We start from the raw sequence: 13,065 nt of genomic DNA, 5'->3' as shown, positions 1-13,065 counted from the left end.
CTCGTGACGTGGTAGAGCTATCAAAGGATAGATGTGCCAACAGCGGCGTGCAGTCTTCAGCTTCAGGACGCCGCCCGTCTTCTAAATAACACTTGGGCAGTCTGGCAAGGCATAACGTTGATTGAAAGCCACTCGTTCTCGGGCCTCTGACCCTCGTCCTGGAACTTCACATCGTATTTCAGCACGAGGTTCGCCATCATGAGCTTCAACTCGTTGGCAGCGAAAAAGCGTCCTGGGCTGCAGCAACGGCGCAACTAAGCTCTCAGAGAATGCATATGCTCCGGGAAAGTACGCACCAAGCGTGTTTACCATGGCCAAAGCCGATGTCCTTGGCGGAGGTCGAAACGTAGTGGTGCTTCGTTGATTCGTTCTCCCGCTCTCGCAGCCTGGAGTACCGCAAGGGATCAAACACATCAGGATTTTCGTAGTTCCTCTCGTCATGGTGCGTGGACGTCGTCGCAGCAGCCAGGATAGTGCCCTTGGGGATGTATGTGCCATCGGAGAGCGTCACATCCTTCATCGCCCGGCGGAATATGGAAACTTGCCAATTCAACCGTTAGTCCGATGCCTGGAAGCCGATGGGTAGTACTTACTGCCCGCGACACCGTTGGCTCGTTGCGACTCTTTCAGGAAGCTGTCGATCTTGGTCATGCGTCCCAGTGCAGCCTTCGACCAACCGCCCTCCGCCTGCAGGACGCGCTCAGCCTCTTCGCGAAGAGGCTGTATATACACCGGATTTGCTGCCAAATGAAACAGCGCGTGCGTAAAGCTCTGGGTGTCGCCCATTAGCCTTATCCTTCAGAGAATTCTCAGCACGTACAATGGTCGATGTATGAAGCGCAGTGAAGTTGAGAACTAGGATGATTTGTACGAGAAGATCCTCAGGGTGACCAAGTCCTCGAAGCCTGGCCTCCTCCATGGACCACTGCAAACAGTCATTCTACGTAGCAGTGCGATAGTCTCAGCGAACCTGACATTGACACATGATAACGAGTTGTTACTCACAGGTTTGTCTGCCTGGCCCTCGCCTTGCTGATCCAGTTGGTTCCGTCGCTCGTCTAGCATCGGCTTTACGATAGGATACATGCGCCGTTTTGCCCACCGTGGCCAAGGAAGCAGAGGCCCAACGATACTGCGTAGCGCAACATGAGAATGCATGCATCATGCATAACCGGAACCAAACTCACGGCTGTAGAAACGCGGGTACGAAGGCAAGCACCGCCGTGCCTTTGATGACGTCGTTGGAGAAACCAACCGCAATGTCCAAGTATTCCTTGTTACGACCTTCGTCGAGTATAAACAGCCTATTATGACCCATAGTATACGCATATTCTCACATAGGGGTTCACCGACGAAAATGCGGTTGCTTGCTCTTGCTACGATCTTCATCATAGTTTGAAACCCGGTGACTGGTAGCCATTCTATAGGACACAAATGAGTCCGACGTCCACATCAGGGTCCGGAAAGGACACACCTTTCTCAGTCGCCGGAATCAGCTCGTCCATGGCAAGCTGAACTTCATTGACTATAGCGGGGGTCACGACGGCTAGATTGCGCGTGAGTTTCTCCTTGATGGCGGTTACATGCACTGGGTAGCGCGAGATGTCTGGCTGGATCGTCCAGTTGGTGTGAACCATCTGCAGTAATTTGTCAGATCAAACACGGACTACGAAATGAAGGGTTGGACTAGTGTACCTCTTCTACTGCATGCTCGAACGACATCTGGTCATCTGGAAACTTGCGCAGCTCCTCGTTCATCTCTGCGCCGCTGACCACGACGAGCCAGCGGTCGATCATGGGAATCCTGAACACTCTGTACTACCATTCAGGACAGTGATGTCAGAACCGGCTCCATTTACAGCCGTAACAGCACGAATCGGAACATACCTTGTCATATCCCTCCTGCAGGAGATCACGAGCATGATGAATAAACCTGAAAGCTCCGACGTAAGAAAGGATTGGCAAGGAAGTCCCAATGGTAGGGATGTGGCTAAGCTAATAGGTGGCATAAGTGCCCGTTTTGAACGGTACTTGGTGTTATGGGACTCACAGGATGATTCCTCCACCGTAGGAAGAATAAAGCGCAAGCTACGCTAAATAAGCTATAGATCATTGGAACGCTCATGGTGGTAGGATACTCCGGGCCTCTGGGCGACCTGTGAGCAATGCCTGCGAGTTCCCTGAACGAAGTGCAGACACGGAGGTACTGGTGGGATACGTTGCCGTTCAGACTCAAGGAGGTTGCGCCAGGTTGCGCCGCGCTGCGATTGTCTCTATGGGGCCCCGGAGTAATGATTTGGGCGTGTCTCACAGTCACACAGCGGCGACAGCGCATAGCAGTGTCATCAAAACGCTGCATGCAGTCTCGGAAGCTGTAAGCGCCGGCGGACTCGTGTTTGGTCCCCTCTAGTTCACTTCGGTGTCAGATGTGGAAGTTCTGCGATACTGGTCAACAGTCGAGGGATAAGCTTTGCTTTTGAAAAGTCGGTATGGTGATTCCTGTTTTGTTGTATCATACTGTACCGTTACGTTCGCTGTGCCTTCCTGCCACGTTCGGGGTCAGCAAACAAGCAGCTTCGGCATACATCGGGCATGGAGATTTCGAGAGACCGCGAGGATGGATACTGTAAGTGATGTGGTCCCCACGGATGTGAACGCAATTGCAATAGTACGTATTTGCAGATAGTTCTATACCCACACAGGCATTCTGAACTTTTGCCGGCATTCCGTAAGACGATGCTAGAATGTGTGCGCGGGTACTCACCAGTCGCTACTGAGCATTGAGGGCGATGCAGTATGACGTTGAGGTACATGTGCCCTAGCGATGCCTCTGAGGTCACAATGAACTCGCGCTTTGATATGCTTGTTATACATCCGAGAACCTACAAAGCCTATAACAGACACTATCCTGCCGATAGAGGCTGTTGTATCCGGATATCTCACCCCGTCCTCAAGATGAGGTGGACGCCGCTGTCCGTGCTCACGATGTCGCTAATCTGACCTACTTCCAGAGCGTACGTAGCTTCCTGGAACGGCTTTTGCATTTGTCCCTATGTCAGGAGTACTTAGTGCTCTGTTGACTGAGGGAAAGGGCGCATATACTCACGGGCCCGAACCAGCCGAGGTCTCCATTGTTCGCATGCGAAGAGCAGTCTGAGTGTACGCTGGCGAGCTCTTTAAACTTCTCTGTAGAGCCGCTGATCTCTGCGGCGTAGCCTTGCAGGATTTCAATGGCCTCTTCCTTCGACCGCGTAATTTTGGGCTGCCCAGTCGTGGTGAGTATGCTCAGACGAGGCTAGTGACCGGCTGTATGCACCTCCTTCCAGCTGCTGGGCCTCCGACTCCCGCTATGCTTCACGAGCAGATGACTGGCGCGCACCTGCGCAGGCTTGCCTCCCTCGCCGAGTAAATACTGCTTCGCGCCGGGCAGCGCGTGCAGCTGCTCCTGGGTGAGCTCCTCAGGCGGATCCCATACGGACTGCCCGCTCTGGGTGTCGTAGTAGTAGGGCACCTTACGCGAGTTGGACATGCGGATTTCCCATGACGGCTAGAGACATTATCCAGATCTATCACCGAGCCAGGATTGAATGAGCAATGGCAGAGCGTACCATCTTTGCTGTAGCAGCGAGAAGGTGGTTGAGAGCAGGCTGAGACGGGCGGGAGCGCTACGATCCTGATCTCATCTCAACCACTGCTTAGCGCCGGATTAGCGCCCATCGTGCCTTCGCGTCTTGGGCGCCACAACGCTCATCTCCAGCCACCGCCAGCATCCACCGCCCTCAGAATCTCTTTATACACCAACTTTCTTGCCTGGCCTACGGAACCCGTCTTCGATATGCAGTCTGTAGAGGCCAGCTTGAAAACCCTGCTGGCCACATTACCACACCCCGCAGACAAGCCGGCTCTCGACCCTCTTGTCACGGAGGCGCTGTCTCGCGCGAAGGCGAGTTCGTCTGCCGAGATCCGTAGAAATCAATGGGAGTACGCGTTGAAAAGAGAGATATTCGCGCTCGCCGTACGTGCATGTCATGTCCACCAGTGAATTCCAGAGTTCATTATAGCATTGTCACAGGCGACAGAAGGCCAGGCCCTGAAGGATTCCAATACGCGCTATTACGAACAATTGTGCGACAGACTCGATCTCTGCCTCGTCTTCTCTGAACACGGTGCGTGGCGTTAACCGTACTATATGCAGGGACTAACGTCTAGGACTACAGATGTTTGCGACAAAGCCTTTCCTTTCACAGTCCTCTTCGACCTCCTCGAGACCCAAACAATCGACTCATGCTCACACATATTCAGCTGGATTGAGCTGCGCGCAGACCGACTCACCGAGGGCATGGTCCCGCAGAAGGGCAAGGCCCTCGTGCTTCTGCGCACGCTCAATGACCTGCTACGGCGACTCTCCAAGATTGGCAACACGACGATGTTCTGCGGCAGAATACTGACATTCATGAGTCAAGTGTTCCCGCTCGGCGAACGGAGCGGTGTCAATCTACGGGGAGAATATGGCCCAGTCTGGGATGCCCCCGGCGGAAAGAAGGAGGGAAGTGCGGCGAATGCGGAGGAGCAGGTCTCAATGAAGAAGGAGGCAGCGGAGGAGGAGGACAAGATGCAGGTTGATGAATCCAAGGCGGAGTCGAACAAGCAGGAGGGTGTGTATGAATGCGTCATTATTATATCTCAATACCCTAACCTTCTTGCATAGAGTTCTACAACACATTCTGGTCTCTTCAGCTCCCATTCTCCCGACCTCCGCTTTTTGCTGAGCCAGACGCATTCGCTCGGTTCAAGGAGGGTGTGAACAAGGCCCTGCCTGTCATCAAGGAGGCCACCGCGAAGGAGCGTGCTCTGATGGGCAGCAAGACAAGCGCTGGTCAACCTTCGTCGTTGAAGCGCAAACGTGAATCCGAGGGCGTAGAGGATAATGCAGGTGGCGAGTACTTCTTCGCCAAGTATCTTACCAGTCCGGATCTGCTCGAGCTCGAGGTTCGCACGAAGCAACCATATACACTATAAAGTATACTGACAATGGTGTCTAGATCGCAGATACCCATTTCCGGCGACAGTTCCTCTTTCAGCTGCTCATCCTCCTCAATCACCTCCTCACTTTCACGAAGGCCGTCAAAACGACTTGGGCGACACCACGGAATCGTTCCCTCCAAATGGACTTCACCCTTGACGCGACCGACGCGCAATGGGTCCAGGAGACAGTGACCAAAGCGACGGAGGAGCTCCGGCAGACGACGCCGAATGGACGCTCATTCGCCGAGACCGTCCATGTTATCCTGGAGCGCGAGAAGAACTGGGTGCGCTGGAAGAACGAGTTGTGTGCTCCGTTCGACAAGGGGCCGTGGTCGGAGGAGATCGAGGTCGACGGGCAGAAGAGGAAGGTCGGGTTGGAGGAAGCAACACGGGAGGTGCGCATGAAGATGCGTATGGATCCAGAACCATGGCCGCACAAGCTGGGCTCGGCGCCGCTGACGGAGATATGGGAGATGGGTTACCGAGACTTGACGGACCTGCAGCGGCCGTTCTCGTACGTCGCGCTCGTCTCCGAATGCTGCATGACACTAATCTGAGAGTTAGGCCCGGAGGGCCGCGCGACTTCCTGAAGAAGATCATGCAGGAAGATGCGAGGATAGAGATGAGGAGGAAGCAGCTGCAGAAGCAAGCGGACCGGGTCGCGCAGGCGCGAGCAAAGGCAGCAGCAGCGGCTGCTGCTAAAGAACAACCAAAGGAGTCTGCCCCGCCTGCAGAAACAGCACCTCCGCCCGCTCCTGCGCGTCTGCCGTCGTCCACCTCCACGCCCTTGCATCCATCGCTGCCAGCTAAGCCGGGGACAGTGCCGCCGACGTCCGTGTCTGCGGATAACGTGGCGCAAAGCTCGTCGCCGGCGCGTGTTCCGACCCCTGTGCAACCTGCTGCTGCCTCACCTGCCCCTGTACCAACTCCTGCGCCCCCTCCGCCAGAACCGGCGCCGATCAAGGATCAACTCGTATCACAATACGAAGAGGTAAGTGCAAATGATCCTCAGCGGTACATTGTCCTGATTACTTGTATTCCTGTAGAACAAACAACGATGGGCATGGCTCGGCTTCCGTGCAGGACGAGAGCTTCACTCATCGTTCTTTGATGTCGACCCGCTGGTCAAGTTCGAAGAATATGTGAAAGTTATCGAAATACCAGGGGACCACCCTACACGCAGATTCGTAACGGTCTCGACGAACGCAAATGCTAGCATAGGCATCGCCGAGATGCAGGATGGCGCGACGAGCGCTGGGCCCCCGGAGGCCAGGGAGGATAAACCGAATGGCAGTGTGCCGACCCCGCCGCACGACCAAGAGGGCGACACGCATATGGGGGAACGATGACGCTGCCCGCCGAGTCCGTGCCCCTGTATCGATCGGACGTGCCCTGGGATCTCGCGGTCTGCGCTGCCCGGTCGTTCGACCGAGTCCGATCTACGGGGGATCCAGTCTCGGTCCCGTCGGTCCCCAGGCTGCCTCTCCGTGTTTTATGGAGTGGTTCTGGTTGCTGGAGTCTACTGGGCGGAGTGTAGGATGCAGTACCGTAATGCGGAATATCGGACCGTCGGGCCATAGTAGATCCATTTGTTCTCTATCCATGTACATCGTTGCACGCATCATCATTGCATACGCTACGTCCCACTGCCTGGAGCCCCCGAGAGCGAATCGTAGTCGTCCCGACGACTGTGCGACGGGCCGGCTAGGTTTGTGTCGAACCTAGGGCCGGGCCTTGGTCCGAGCCATGTGGCTATCGTCGGTCTACGAATCGATCTCGACGGTGTGCATACGCTCGAGCTGGAATGGGTGTGCGCCCGGATCGGATAAAAGGCCGCAGCCTCGACGGCGAACGAGTCCCTAATCACCCACCCTCTAATCTACCACACGACATTCTCGACATCATGACGGACGAGCCTCTCCGAGTGCGTCCTGCTTCCTTTGCCCGGCATGTCTGACTGCTAATGCCTCGGACAGCGGGTCCTGGTCACCGGTGGTGCGGGCTACATCGGTGCGTACATCCAGCCACAGATCCTGCATACGTCGATTGCTGATTGCGATTTACCCTCTTCTCTGCCACGCCTTTGCCATGCTGCCGGGGACGATATATTGCCGGTGCTGTGTCAATCCGTCTAGCCTCACATGTAGTCTATGCCCTGCAGGAGACTCGCCGATACAAGGTTGTCTCGATCGACAACCACCACAACTCCACCCCCAAGGCTCTCGTCCGCGTCGCTGAGCTTGCGCGCAGCAACCTCCCCGCAGATGCCTCCGAGAAGGACAAGGACAGCGCGGAGATCGAGGCGTACTCTGCGGACCTCACCAAGCCCGAGGAGGTGCGCGCAGTGTTCGAGAAGTACGGCAAGGGCGGGATCTGGGGTGTCGTTCACATCGCGGTACGCCTTGCACATCCTGCTTCTTCAGATGGCGACTGATACAGCTTGATAGGCCTACAAGGCTGTCGGTGAATCGACGCAGATCCCCCTGACATATTATGCCAACAACGTCGGCGCAACCGTCACTCTGCTCCAGATCGCCAACGAGTTCGACTGCACTCGGTTCGTGTACTCCTCCAGTGCTACCGTCTACGGCATTCCCCCGGTCATCCCCATCCCGGAGACGACCCGCCTACAGGCACAAAGCCCATACGGGAAGACCAAGGTCATGAGCGAGACCATCATCGAGGACCTGTGCAGTGCCGAGCCATCTAAGTGGCAAGCACTCTCCCTCCGTTACTTCAAGTGAGTCCAACATCTCAACAGACGCACGCTTCCGAGACTGATCTGGCTGTAGCCCTGCCGGCGCGCACCCATCTGGCCTGATTGGTGAGGACCCAAGAGGTCGCCCGGGCAACCTCCTGCCCCTGCTCGCCCAGATGGCCGTAGGGCGCATCAAGGACAAGCTCCAGGTATTCGGCAACGACTACCCCACGCCCGACGGCACCTGCGTGCGCGACTACCTGCACGTCCTCGACCTCGCCAAGGGTCACCTGCTTGCGCTCGACGCCCTCGCGCCCGGCTCGACGGTGTTCGACAACCGCCCGGCGGAGGCGCGCTACAAGGCTTACAACCTCGGCAAGGGCAAGGGCTTGAGCGTGCTGCAGATCGTGGAGGCAATGAAGAAGGCAACTGGGTTCGAATACGAGTACGACATCGTTGGTCGCAGGTGCGTATCTCAGCCTGTGCTCTGACTCTGTCGGCTCATTTGGTGGCTGTCAATAGGAAGGGCGACGTGCCGGACCTTACGGCGGACCCGACCCTTGCTGAGAAGGAACTTGGGTTCACTGCCCCGCAGACCCTCGAGACCATGTGCCGCGATTTGTGGAACTGGCAGACGAAGAACCCCAACGGCTACGATGGCCAGTAGACCGTGGTCGGCCTTACGAGGAAATGACCCATAGAACGGACAACGAGCAGTACTTAAGACCCGGGTTGTAATATGTACCCACCTGGCACCCGGCGGTTGAGAACGGACAGCCTACGAGGTTCAACTAGCTACTACTAATGATAATCCCGGGCAATTTGTGACTACAATCTCGCGCTGAGGATGGATAGTGACCACCGATCGTGGAAGTAGTGACCTACTACTGTACTTACAGACAGGTCTGCGCCCCGGGATGGGCCCGGAGTCTGGATTTGTCCTCAGTACTAGTGTGGAAGGTGGAGCTCGGTTCGCACGTGGAGAGCGAGATCAGGATCGTACTCAACGTTGCTCGTTCAACGTATGACTTGCTGGCATCGCACTTTTGTCGGTCGACTCAGGGTCCACTTCCCCGTCTTGTAGCTTATGCTGTTCACGGTGCTTCCTACAGGTCTGGGCGATCATACATGCGCCCACAACACGGCCGAGTCGCCAGCCTAACACCCAGGCTGACCCGGACCAAATGAGGGCGACGAGCGTGTTTCAGTACGCTGGATCTTTGTCCTCAGATCGCGCCGACTGTTTCGCCCCTCAACGCCGCTAGATGCTGGGAGGCAGTGTATCGTTGTTGTGTGATGCACCCGGCACGATGATCGGTCCCGCGATGATCCTCGCGATCGTTCTGGAGGCACGTCCCACGACGCCGACATTATGGGAACACCTGCGAGTCTGCTCTGGGTGGATGTGGCATGCGGTACGTTCGTGGTTCGACAGTTATATGACATGCTGTGCCTCCTGGTTGGGTAGATCGTTGCTCGTGCCCTATCCCGCCGCTCGGAATCGCGCCGGTGCACTCGCCGTTCTAAAACCCAGCCGTGATCCCCATCAAGCCAGCTATCTGTCCAGAGTCCCTGACTACCATAACGATCATGATATGAATTTACAGTGGCCTCGAGACGTCCACTGTGACTCTGTGAGTGGCAGAAATCCTCATGCTGAGGATCCGAGTGCTGCCTTGCTCCCTCTGTCAGATAGAGAGCTGCTGGTGATGACAAGGCTACAGTACCTGCGGATGCATATAAGCTCGTACGGCTCCTCGTTGCCCTCCGCTGTGTGCCTAGGTCAAGCCATGATCATGATGCCGCACAGCACCATCAGATCCATACCTCGGTCGATACCCAAGACTTGCCCATGACCCTGCCGCCGCGAGACTCCATCCATCTTCCGTGTGCGGCTGTTCGGCATGCGGGCGTCCTCTCGACGTCCTAAAGTCAGCATTAGCGGGGTGGGTCGCAATCTTTCCGCCTTGTTTATTTATTCTTCTCCCCCCTGCATTTGCGATCTGTTCGCGTGACACCTCCGGTGTAAGAGACTCCCATTCAAGTCGACGTTTGAGCGCGTGGTATTGACGGTCAGTGATTCTATCCATCCTGCTGTTACATGATTCGAACATTCCTACGCATCCAGCATTTCGATGCCATCCATTGAGAAGTACCCTGCTGATACAGTGTGTTTTCCGGCAGTGTCCCTCTCTGGACCTACTCCCACATTCCTCCTCAACGGTTCTGTGCAACTAGTCTTGTTGCCACTGGTTCCCCGCATTTTCGCAGCGAACCAACGCCGTGCACTATGGTAGCGGGGCTAGGCTACACTGGCATACCGTCCCAAACATGCGGGCCTGCAATCTGGGGATGTTTCTCTCTACCCGCACAGGTTCCTAGCCCAGGATCCTGGTATACGGGCCCGCCAAAGCCAGCTATCCCAGCTGCAGCGTCAACTAAAACAACGTCAACTACAGCAACGTCAACTACAACACATTCAACTTCCCAGCAGCCCAGTCCGACTTCTACACCATCAATGTCATCGCCTCAAACATCCTCGCAGCCGTCCCCGACTTCTAGCGACAGCGCGGACCACACTTCCTCCCCTTCTAGTGGAGGTTCTGGTGGTGGAAGTTCTAGCGACAGTACTTCTAGCGACGTCCCTGCATCGACCTCGTCGTCGAGTGATTCCAGTCCGGCCTCCACTACTACTGACCCGGGGAGCACCAATACAGGTTCACAGCCTTCGCCAGTCAGTCAATCGTCAGTCAATCGGTCGACGTAAGTTATTCTTTGCTGTAATTCCCGTGCTGGTCTGGATATTGTAATTACAGCAACAGCAATGACCTGTCGACGTCAACTTCACACTCTCCATCGACGAGGGTGACAACAATTACATCGGAATCGACCACTGTGATACTCTCATCCCAGATTACCGTAGAGACTGGGTCTTCCGGCACATTCACCACCACTCGAGTATTCAGCAGTAACAGCGTAGTAACAGAGACTCACACGTCGACGCTGGTTGGAGTAGGCTCTAGTACAGCCTCAGCAACTCCTGCCAATGCTGCATCGCGGGGGTCGACGAGGTGAGCATTCGATGTGATACTCAATCATCCTAAGGAACTGACATCTGCTACGCTTGTCTCCTGTTCTCGTCTACGTCACCTTGCCGTTGTACGATGATGGTACAGTAAATCGAACACAGGCCTAATCCTGGGCGGCGTCTTCGGAGCACTAGCCGTCCTCCTACTCCTCCTCCTCGCTCTGCTCTGGTACCGCAGGCGCAGGCGCACGCGCCGCACCCAAGCCCTGCATGAGTCCTTCTGGAACAACCCGCACGACTCTGAGACCCCCGCGGTGACCTCCGGGTTGCTGAACCGCACCGCGAGCAGCAGCTCGTCCTTGTTCTTCACCGCCGAGGATGACATCATGGGCGACAACAACCGCGCCGCCCCGACGTACCGCTACGGCGCGACCCCGCGCGCGCTCGAGACCTCCACGCGCCTCGTCGTGTCGCCGCCGCTGCCTAGCGCGGAGATACGCGCGGAGGATCCCGACCCGTTCGCAGACCCCGCGGCGCGCGCGCGTGAGCGGCCGCCGACGGTCGCGTCGATGGAGTCTCCGACGATTCATGTGGTACAGTCGGACTCGTACTCCAACCTTGCGTTGTTCCCCCGCGAGGGACAAGTCGCTGCGTGGGACACGCCGCTGCATAGTGCGCGCAACTCGGTGGCGCTACATGCCAGTGGGCACGGAGACGTTAGGGCCAGCGTACTGTCGGACCGGTCTGGTGATGTTCAGGTCTGTGGCTTGTTCAGATTCAATTCGCGTCCGGGGTCACTAAAACTGATTGCATTGTTCAGACCATCGAAGCCCTGTGATTTTGCACTACTTCCTGAGACGACACCTCGCTGCATATCAAACAGTGACTCGTCCATGGCGAAAGTACTGTATACGCACCCACGGACACGTTCGTTCCCCTCCTGCCACTCCTTGTTCCGACCTCTCCTTGGCCAACCACCTCTATTTAACCTTCTCTTTGTCGGTGACATCTTGGTTGTTATAGCTGTATCAGTAAGGGTAGCCCTGTAATATCATAGTACATAGTGAGCTGTGGTACGAGGAATACCGGCTGTGTGCGGGTTTGGGTGGTTGGGGAATACAGTCTCTTTATGGCTTCCTGGCGCAATGGTAGCGCATCTGGCTTCGATTGTCGATGTGTCTACAGAGGGGATTGAGAACGGCGCGGTATCTCAGCTGCGAAGAGATAAATCTGGGATGCGATCAAGAAGTCGTCGTAGCCCCACAAAGAGGAGGGAGGGTGACGGCGACGACTGGACGCTGATCCATATACGATGCTCACAGACCCGAATGTTGACCCAACCACTGCTGGTTATAGCCTCACCCCCAGTACTCCGAGTTACGTATACGGCCATGCTCATGATGGTGCCTTTCCCCGAGGCATCGCGCTCTAGACACCAAATCCATGGTGCGCCATCGCGCGACTCTCAGCCATGGTTGCAGCCATCGACTGATCAAGAGGTATCCTCTAGGACGTGGCCCTTCGTAGCATTGTCGAGTCCCAGGTCAGACGTTGTCAGATAATGATAGCGCATTGTACTCACGACGTAGAAGTACAGGACATGCTCTTCGCTGAATGGCGCATCCTCGAATGCTCTCCTTGGACGCTCAATTCTGCTTAGCCTGCTCCTGCTCGCCCTGCCCCGTCGCTGCGATCGCGACTATACGCTCCTCTTCCACCATCACCGACTCGTGCTCAACGACCCGTCCTTGTGGCTCCAGGACTCCGAGCATAGTATTGATGTTGCCCATGATGTCGTCCAAGCGGCTCTCCAGCCCTGTAGCGATGCCGTCCGCGGTTTCGAGCCGCCTCAGGATCTCCGCGACGTCAGCCTCGGACTCGTCATTCTGGCCCTGAGCGAGAAGGGACTGGAGGAGTGCTAGGTCGGCGTCGAGCGTATTTCGAGGCTGACTGGCTGGTGCGCCATTCGCCTGCGCGACGTCTGTCTTTGGCTGGGCCATGGGCGACTTGGAAGTGAAGCAGACTGCCGGTGAGCGCGTCTGGGGATCTTGGGCGGGCGTGACGGGGATATTTAATGAAGTGCGTGACAGGCGTGACTATGACGTTGGCGAGGCAGGGGTGCGCCTAGTTGGACACTGCACCGATGTCGGACGAACGCAACTGGTACTGGGATTTCCACAACTCCTATGTTCCTGGACGCTATAACCCACGGCTGGGTGGCGTGTCGCCGTCAGCCTCTAGCATCTCCTATCGCTCTCCCCGGAACTGGCCACCGCCTGGGGCTAAGCTTAGCAGCACCCGCAACCCGGACGCC

The 13,065-nt window shown here is 56.4% G+C and overlaps 5 protein-coding genes across 5 annotated transcripts; 2 read left to right on the top strand and 3 right to left on the bottom strand.

The window, feature by feature from the left end:
• Positions 1 to 62: 62 nt before the first annotated feature.
• C8Q71DRAFT_796713 (cytochrome P450) lies at positions 63 to 2,125 on the bottom strand (the record flags this gene model as incomplete). Its single annotated transcript, XM_047925699.1, has 11 exons — positions 63 to 237; positions 297 to 540; positions 594 to 771; positions 821 to 940; positions 1,006 to 1,132; positions 1,188 to 1,284; positions 1,338 to 1,421; positions 1,475 to 1,637; positions 1,696 to 1,818; positions 1,888 to 1,995; positions 2,051 to 2,125. The coding sequence occupies 11 exons, from the start codon at positions 2,123 to 2,125 to the stop codon at positions 63 to 65; spliced, it is 1,494 nt and encodes a 497-aa protein (XP_047779536.1).
• Positions 2,126 to 2,691: 566 nt separating this feature from the next.
• C8Q71DRAFT_598669 (rotamase-domain-containing protein) lies at positions 2,692 to 3,646 on the bottom strand. The gene is made up of 4 exons (XM_047919606.1): positions 3,317 to 3,646; positions 3,107 to 3,262; positions 2,765 to 3,050; positions 2,692 to 2,712 (listed from the first exon to the last, which is right to left on the bottom strand). Exons 1-3 carry the CDS (start codon positions 3,527 to 3,529, stop codon positions 2,940 to 2,942), a joined length of 480 nt encoding a protein of 159 aa, XP_047779535.1. The 5' UTR covers positions 3,530 to 3,646; the 3' UTR covers positions 2,692 to 2,712; positions 2,765 to 2,939.
• A 189-nt stretch (positions 3,647 to 3,835) lies between these two features.
• C8Q71DRAFT_796711 (UDP-glucose 4-epimerase) lies at positions 3,836 to 8,390 on the top strand (the record flags this gene model as incomplete). The annotated part of the gene is made up of 12 exons (XM_047925698.1): positions 3,836 to 4,015; positions 4,073 to 4,166; positions 4,218 to 4,655; positions 4,709 to 4,989; positions 5,043 to 5,539; positions 5,590 to 6,016; positions 6,072 to 6,320; positions 7,002 to 7,035; positions 7,161 to 7,420; positions 7,473 to 7,765; positions 7,818 to 8,189; positions 8,246 to 8,390. The coding sequence occupies 12 exons, from the start codon at positions 3,836 to 3,838 to the stop codon at positions 8,388 to 8,390; spliced, it is 3,270 nt and encodes a 1,089-aa protein (XP_047779534.1).
• A 1,273-nt stretch (positions 8,391 to 9,663) lies between these two features.
• C8Q71DRAFT_598312 (uncharacterized protein) lies at positions 9,664 to 11,743 on the top strand. The gene is made up of 5 exons (XM_047919604.1): positions 9,664 to 9,795; positions 9,908 to 10,486; positions 10,540 to 10,794; positions 10,900 to 11,509; positions 11,572 to 11,743. Exons 2-5 carry the CDS (start codon positions 10,014 to 10,016, stop codon positions 11,587 to 11,589), a joined length of 1,356 nt encoding a protein of 451 aa, XP_047779533.1. The 5' UTR covers positions 9,664 to 9,795; positions 9,908 to 10,013; the 3' UTR covers positions 11,590 to 11,743.
• A 394-nt stretch (positions 11,744 to 12,137) lies between these two features.
• C8Q71DRAFT_598392 (uncharacterized protein) lies at positions 12,138 to 12,847 on the bottom strand. The gene is made up of 2 exons (XM_047919605.1): positions 12,334 to 12,847; positions 12,138 to 12,270 (listed from the first exon to the last, which is right to left on the bottom strand). The coding sequence occupies exon 1, from the start codon at positions 12,749 to 12,751 to the stop codon at positions 12,398 to 12,400; it is 354 nt and encodes a 117-aa protein (XP_047779532.1). The 5' UTR covers positions 12,752 to 12,847; the 3' UTR covers positions 12,138 to 12,270; positions 12,334 to 12,397.
• Positions 12,848 to 13,065: the final 218 nt, after the last annotated feature.

The sequence above is a fragment of the Rhodofomes roseus genome, assembly GCF_022264815.1.
Source record: "Rhodofomes roseus strain CIRM-BRFM 1785 chromosome Unknown C8Q71scaffold_9, whole genome shotgun sequence".
In the NCBI taxonomy this organism is placed as follows: Eukaryota; Fungi; Basidiomycota; class Agaricomycetes; order Polyporales; family Fomitopsidaceae; genus Rhodofomes; species Rhodofomes roseus.
The sequence above is the reverse complement of the archived record's forward strand: the minus strand, read 5'-3'. Positions and strand labels throughout refer to the sequence as shown.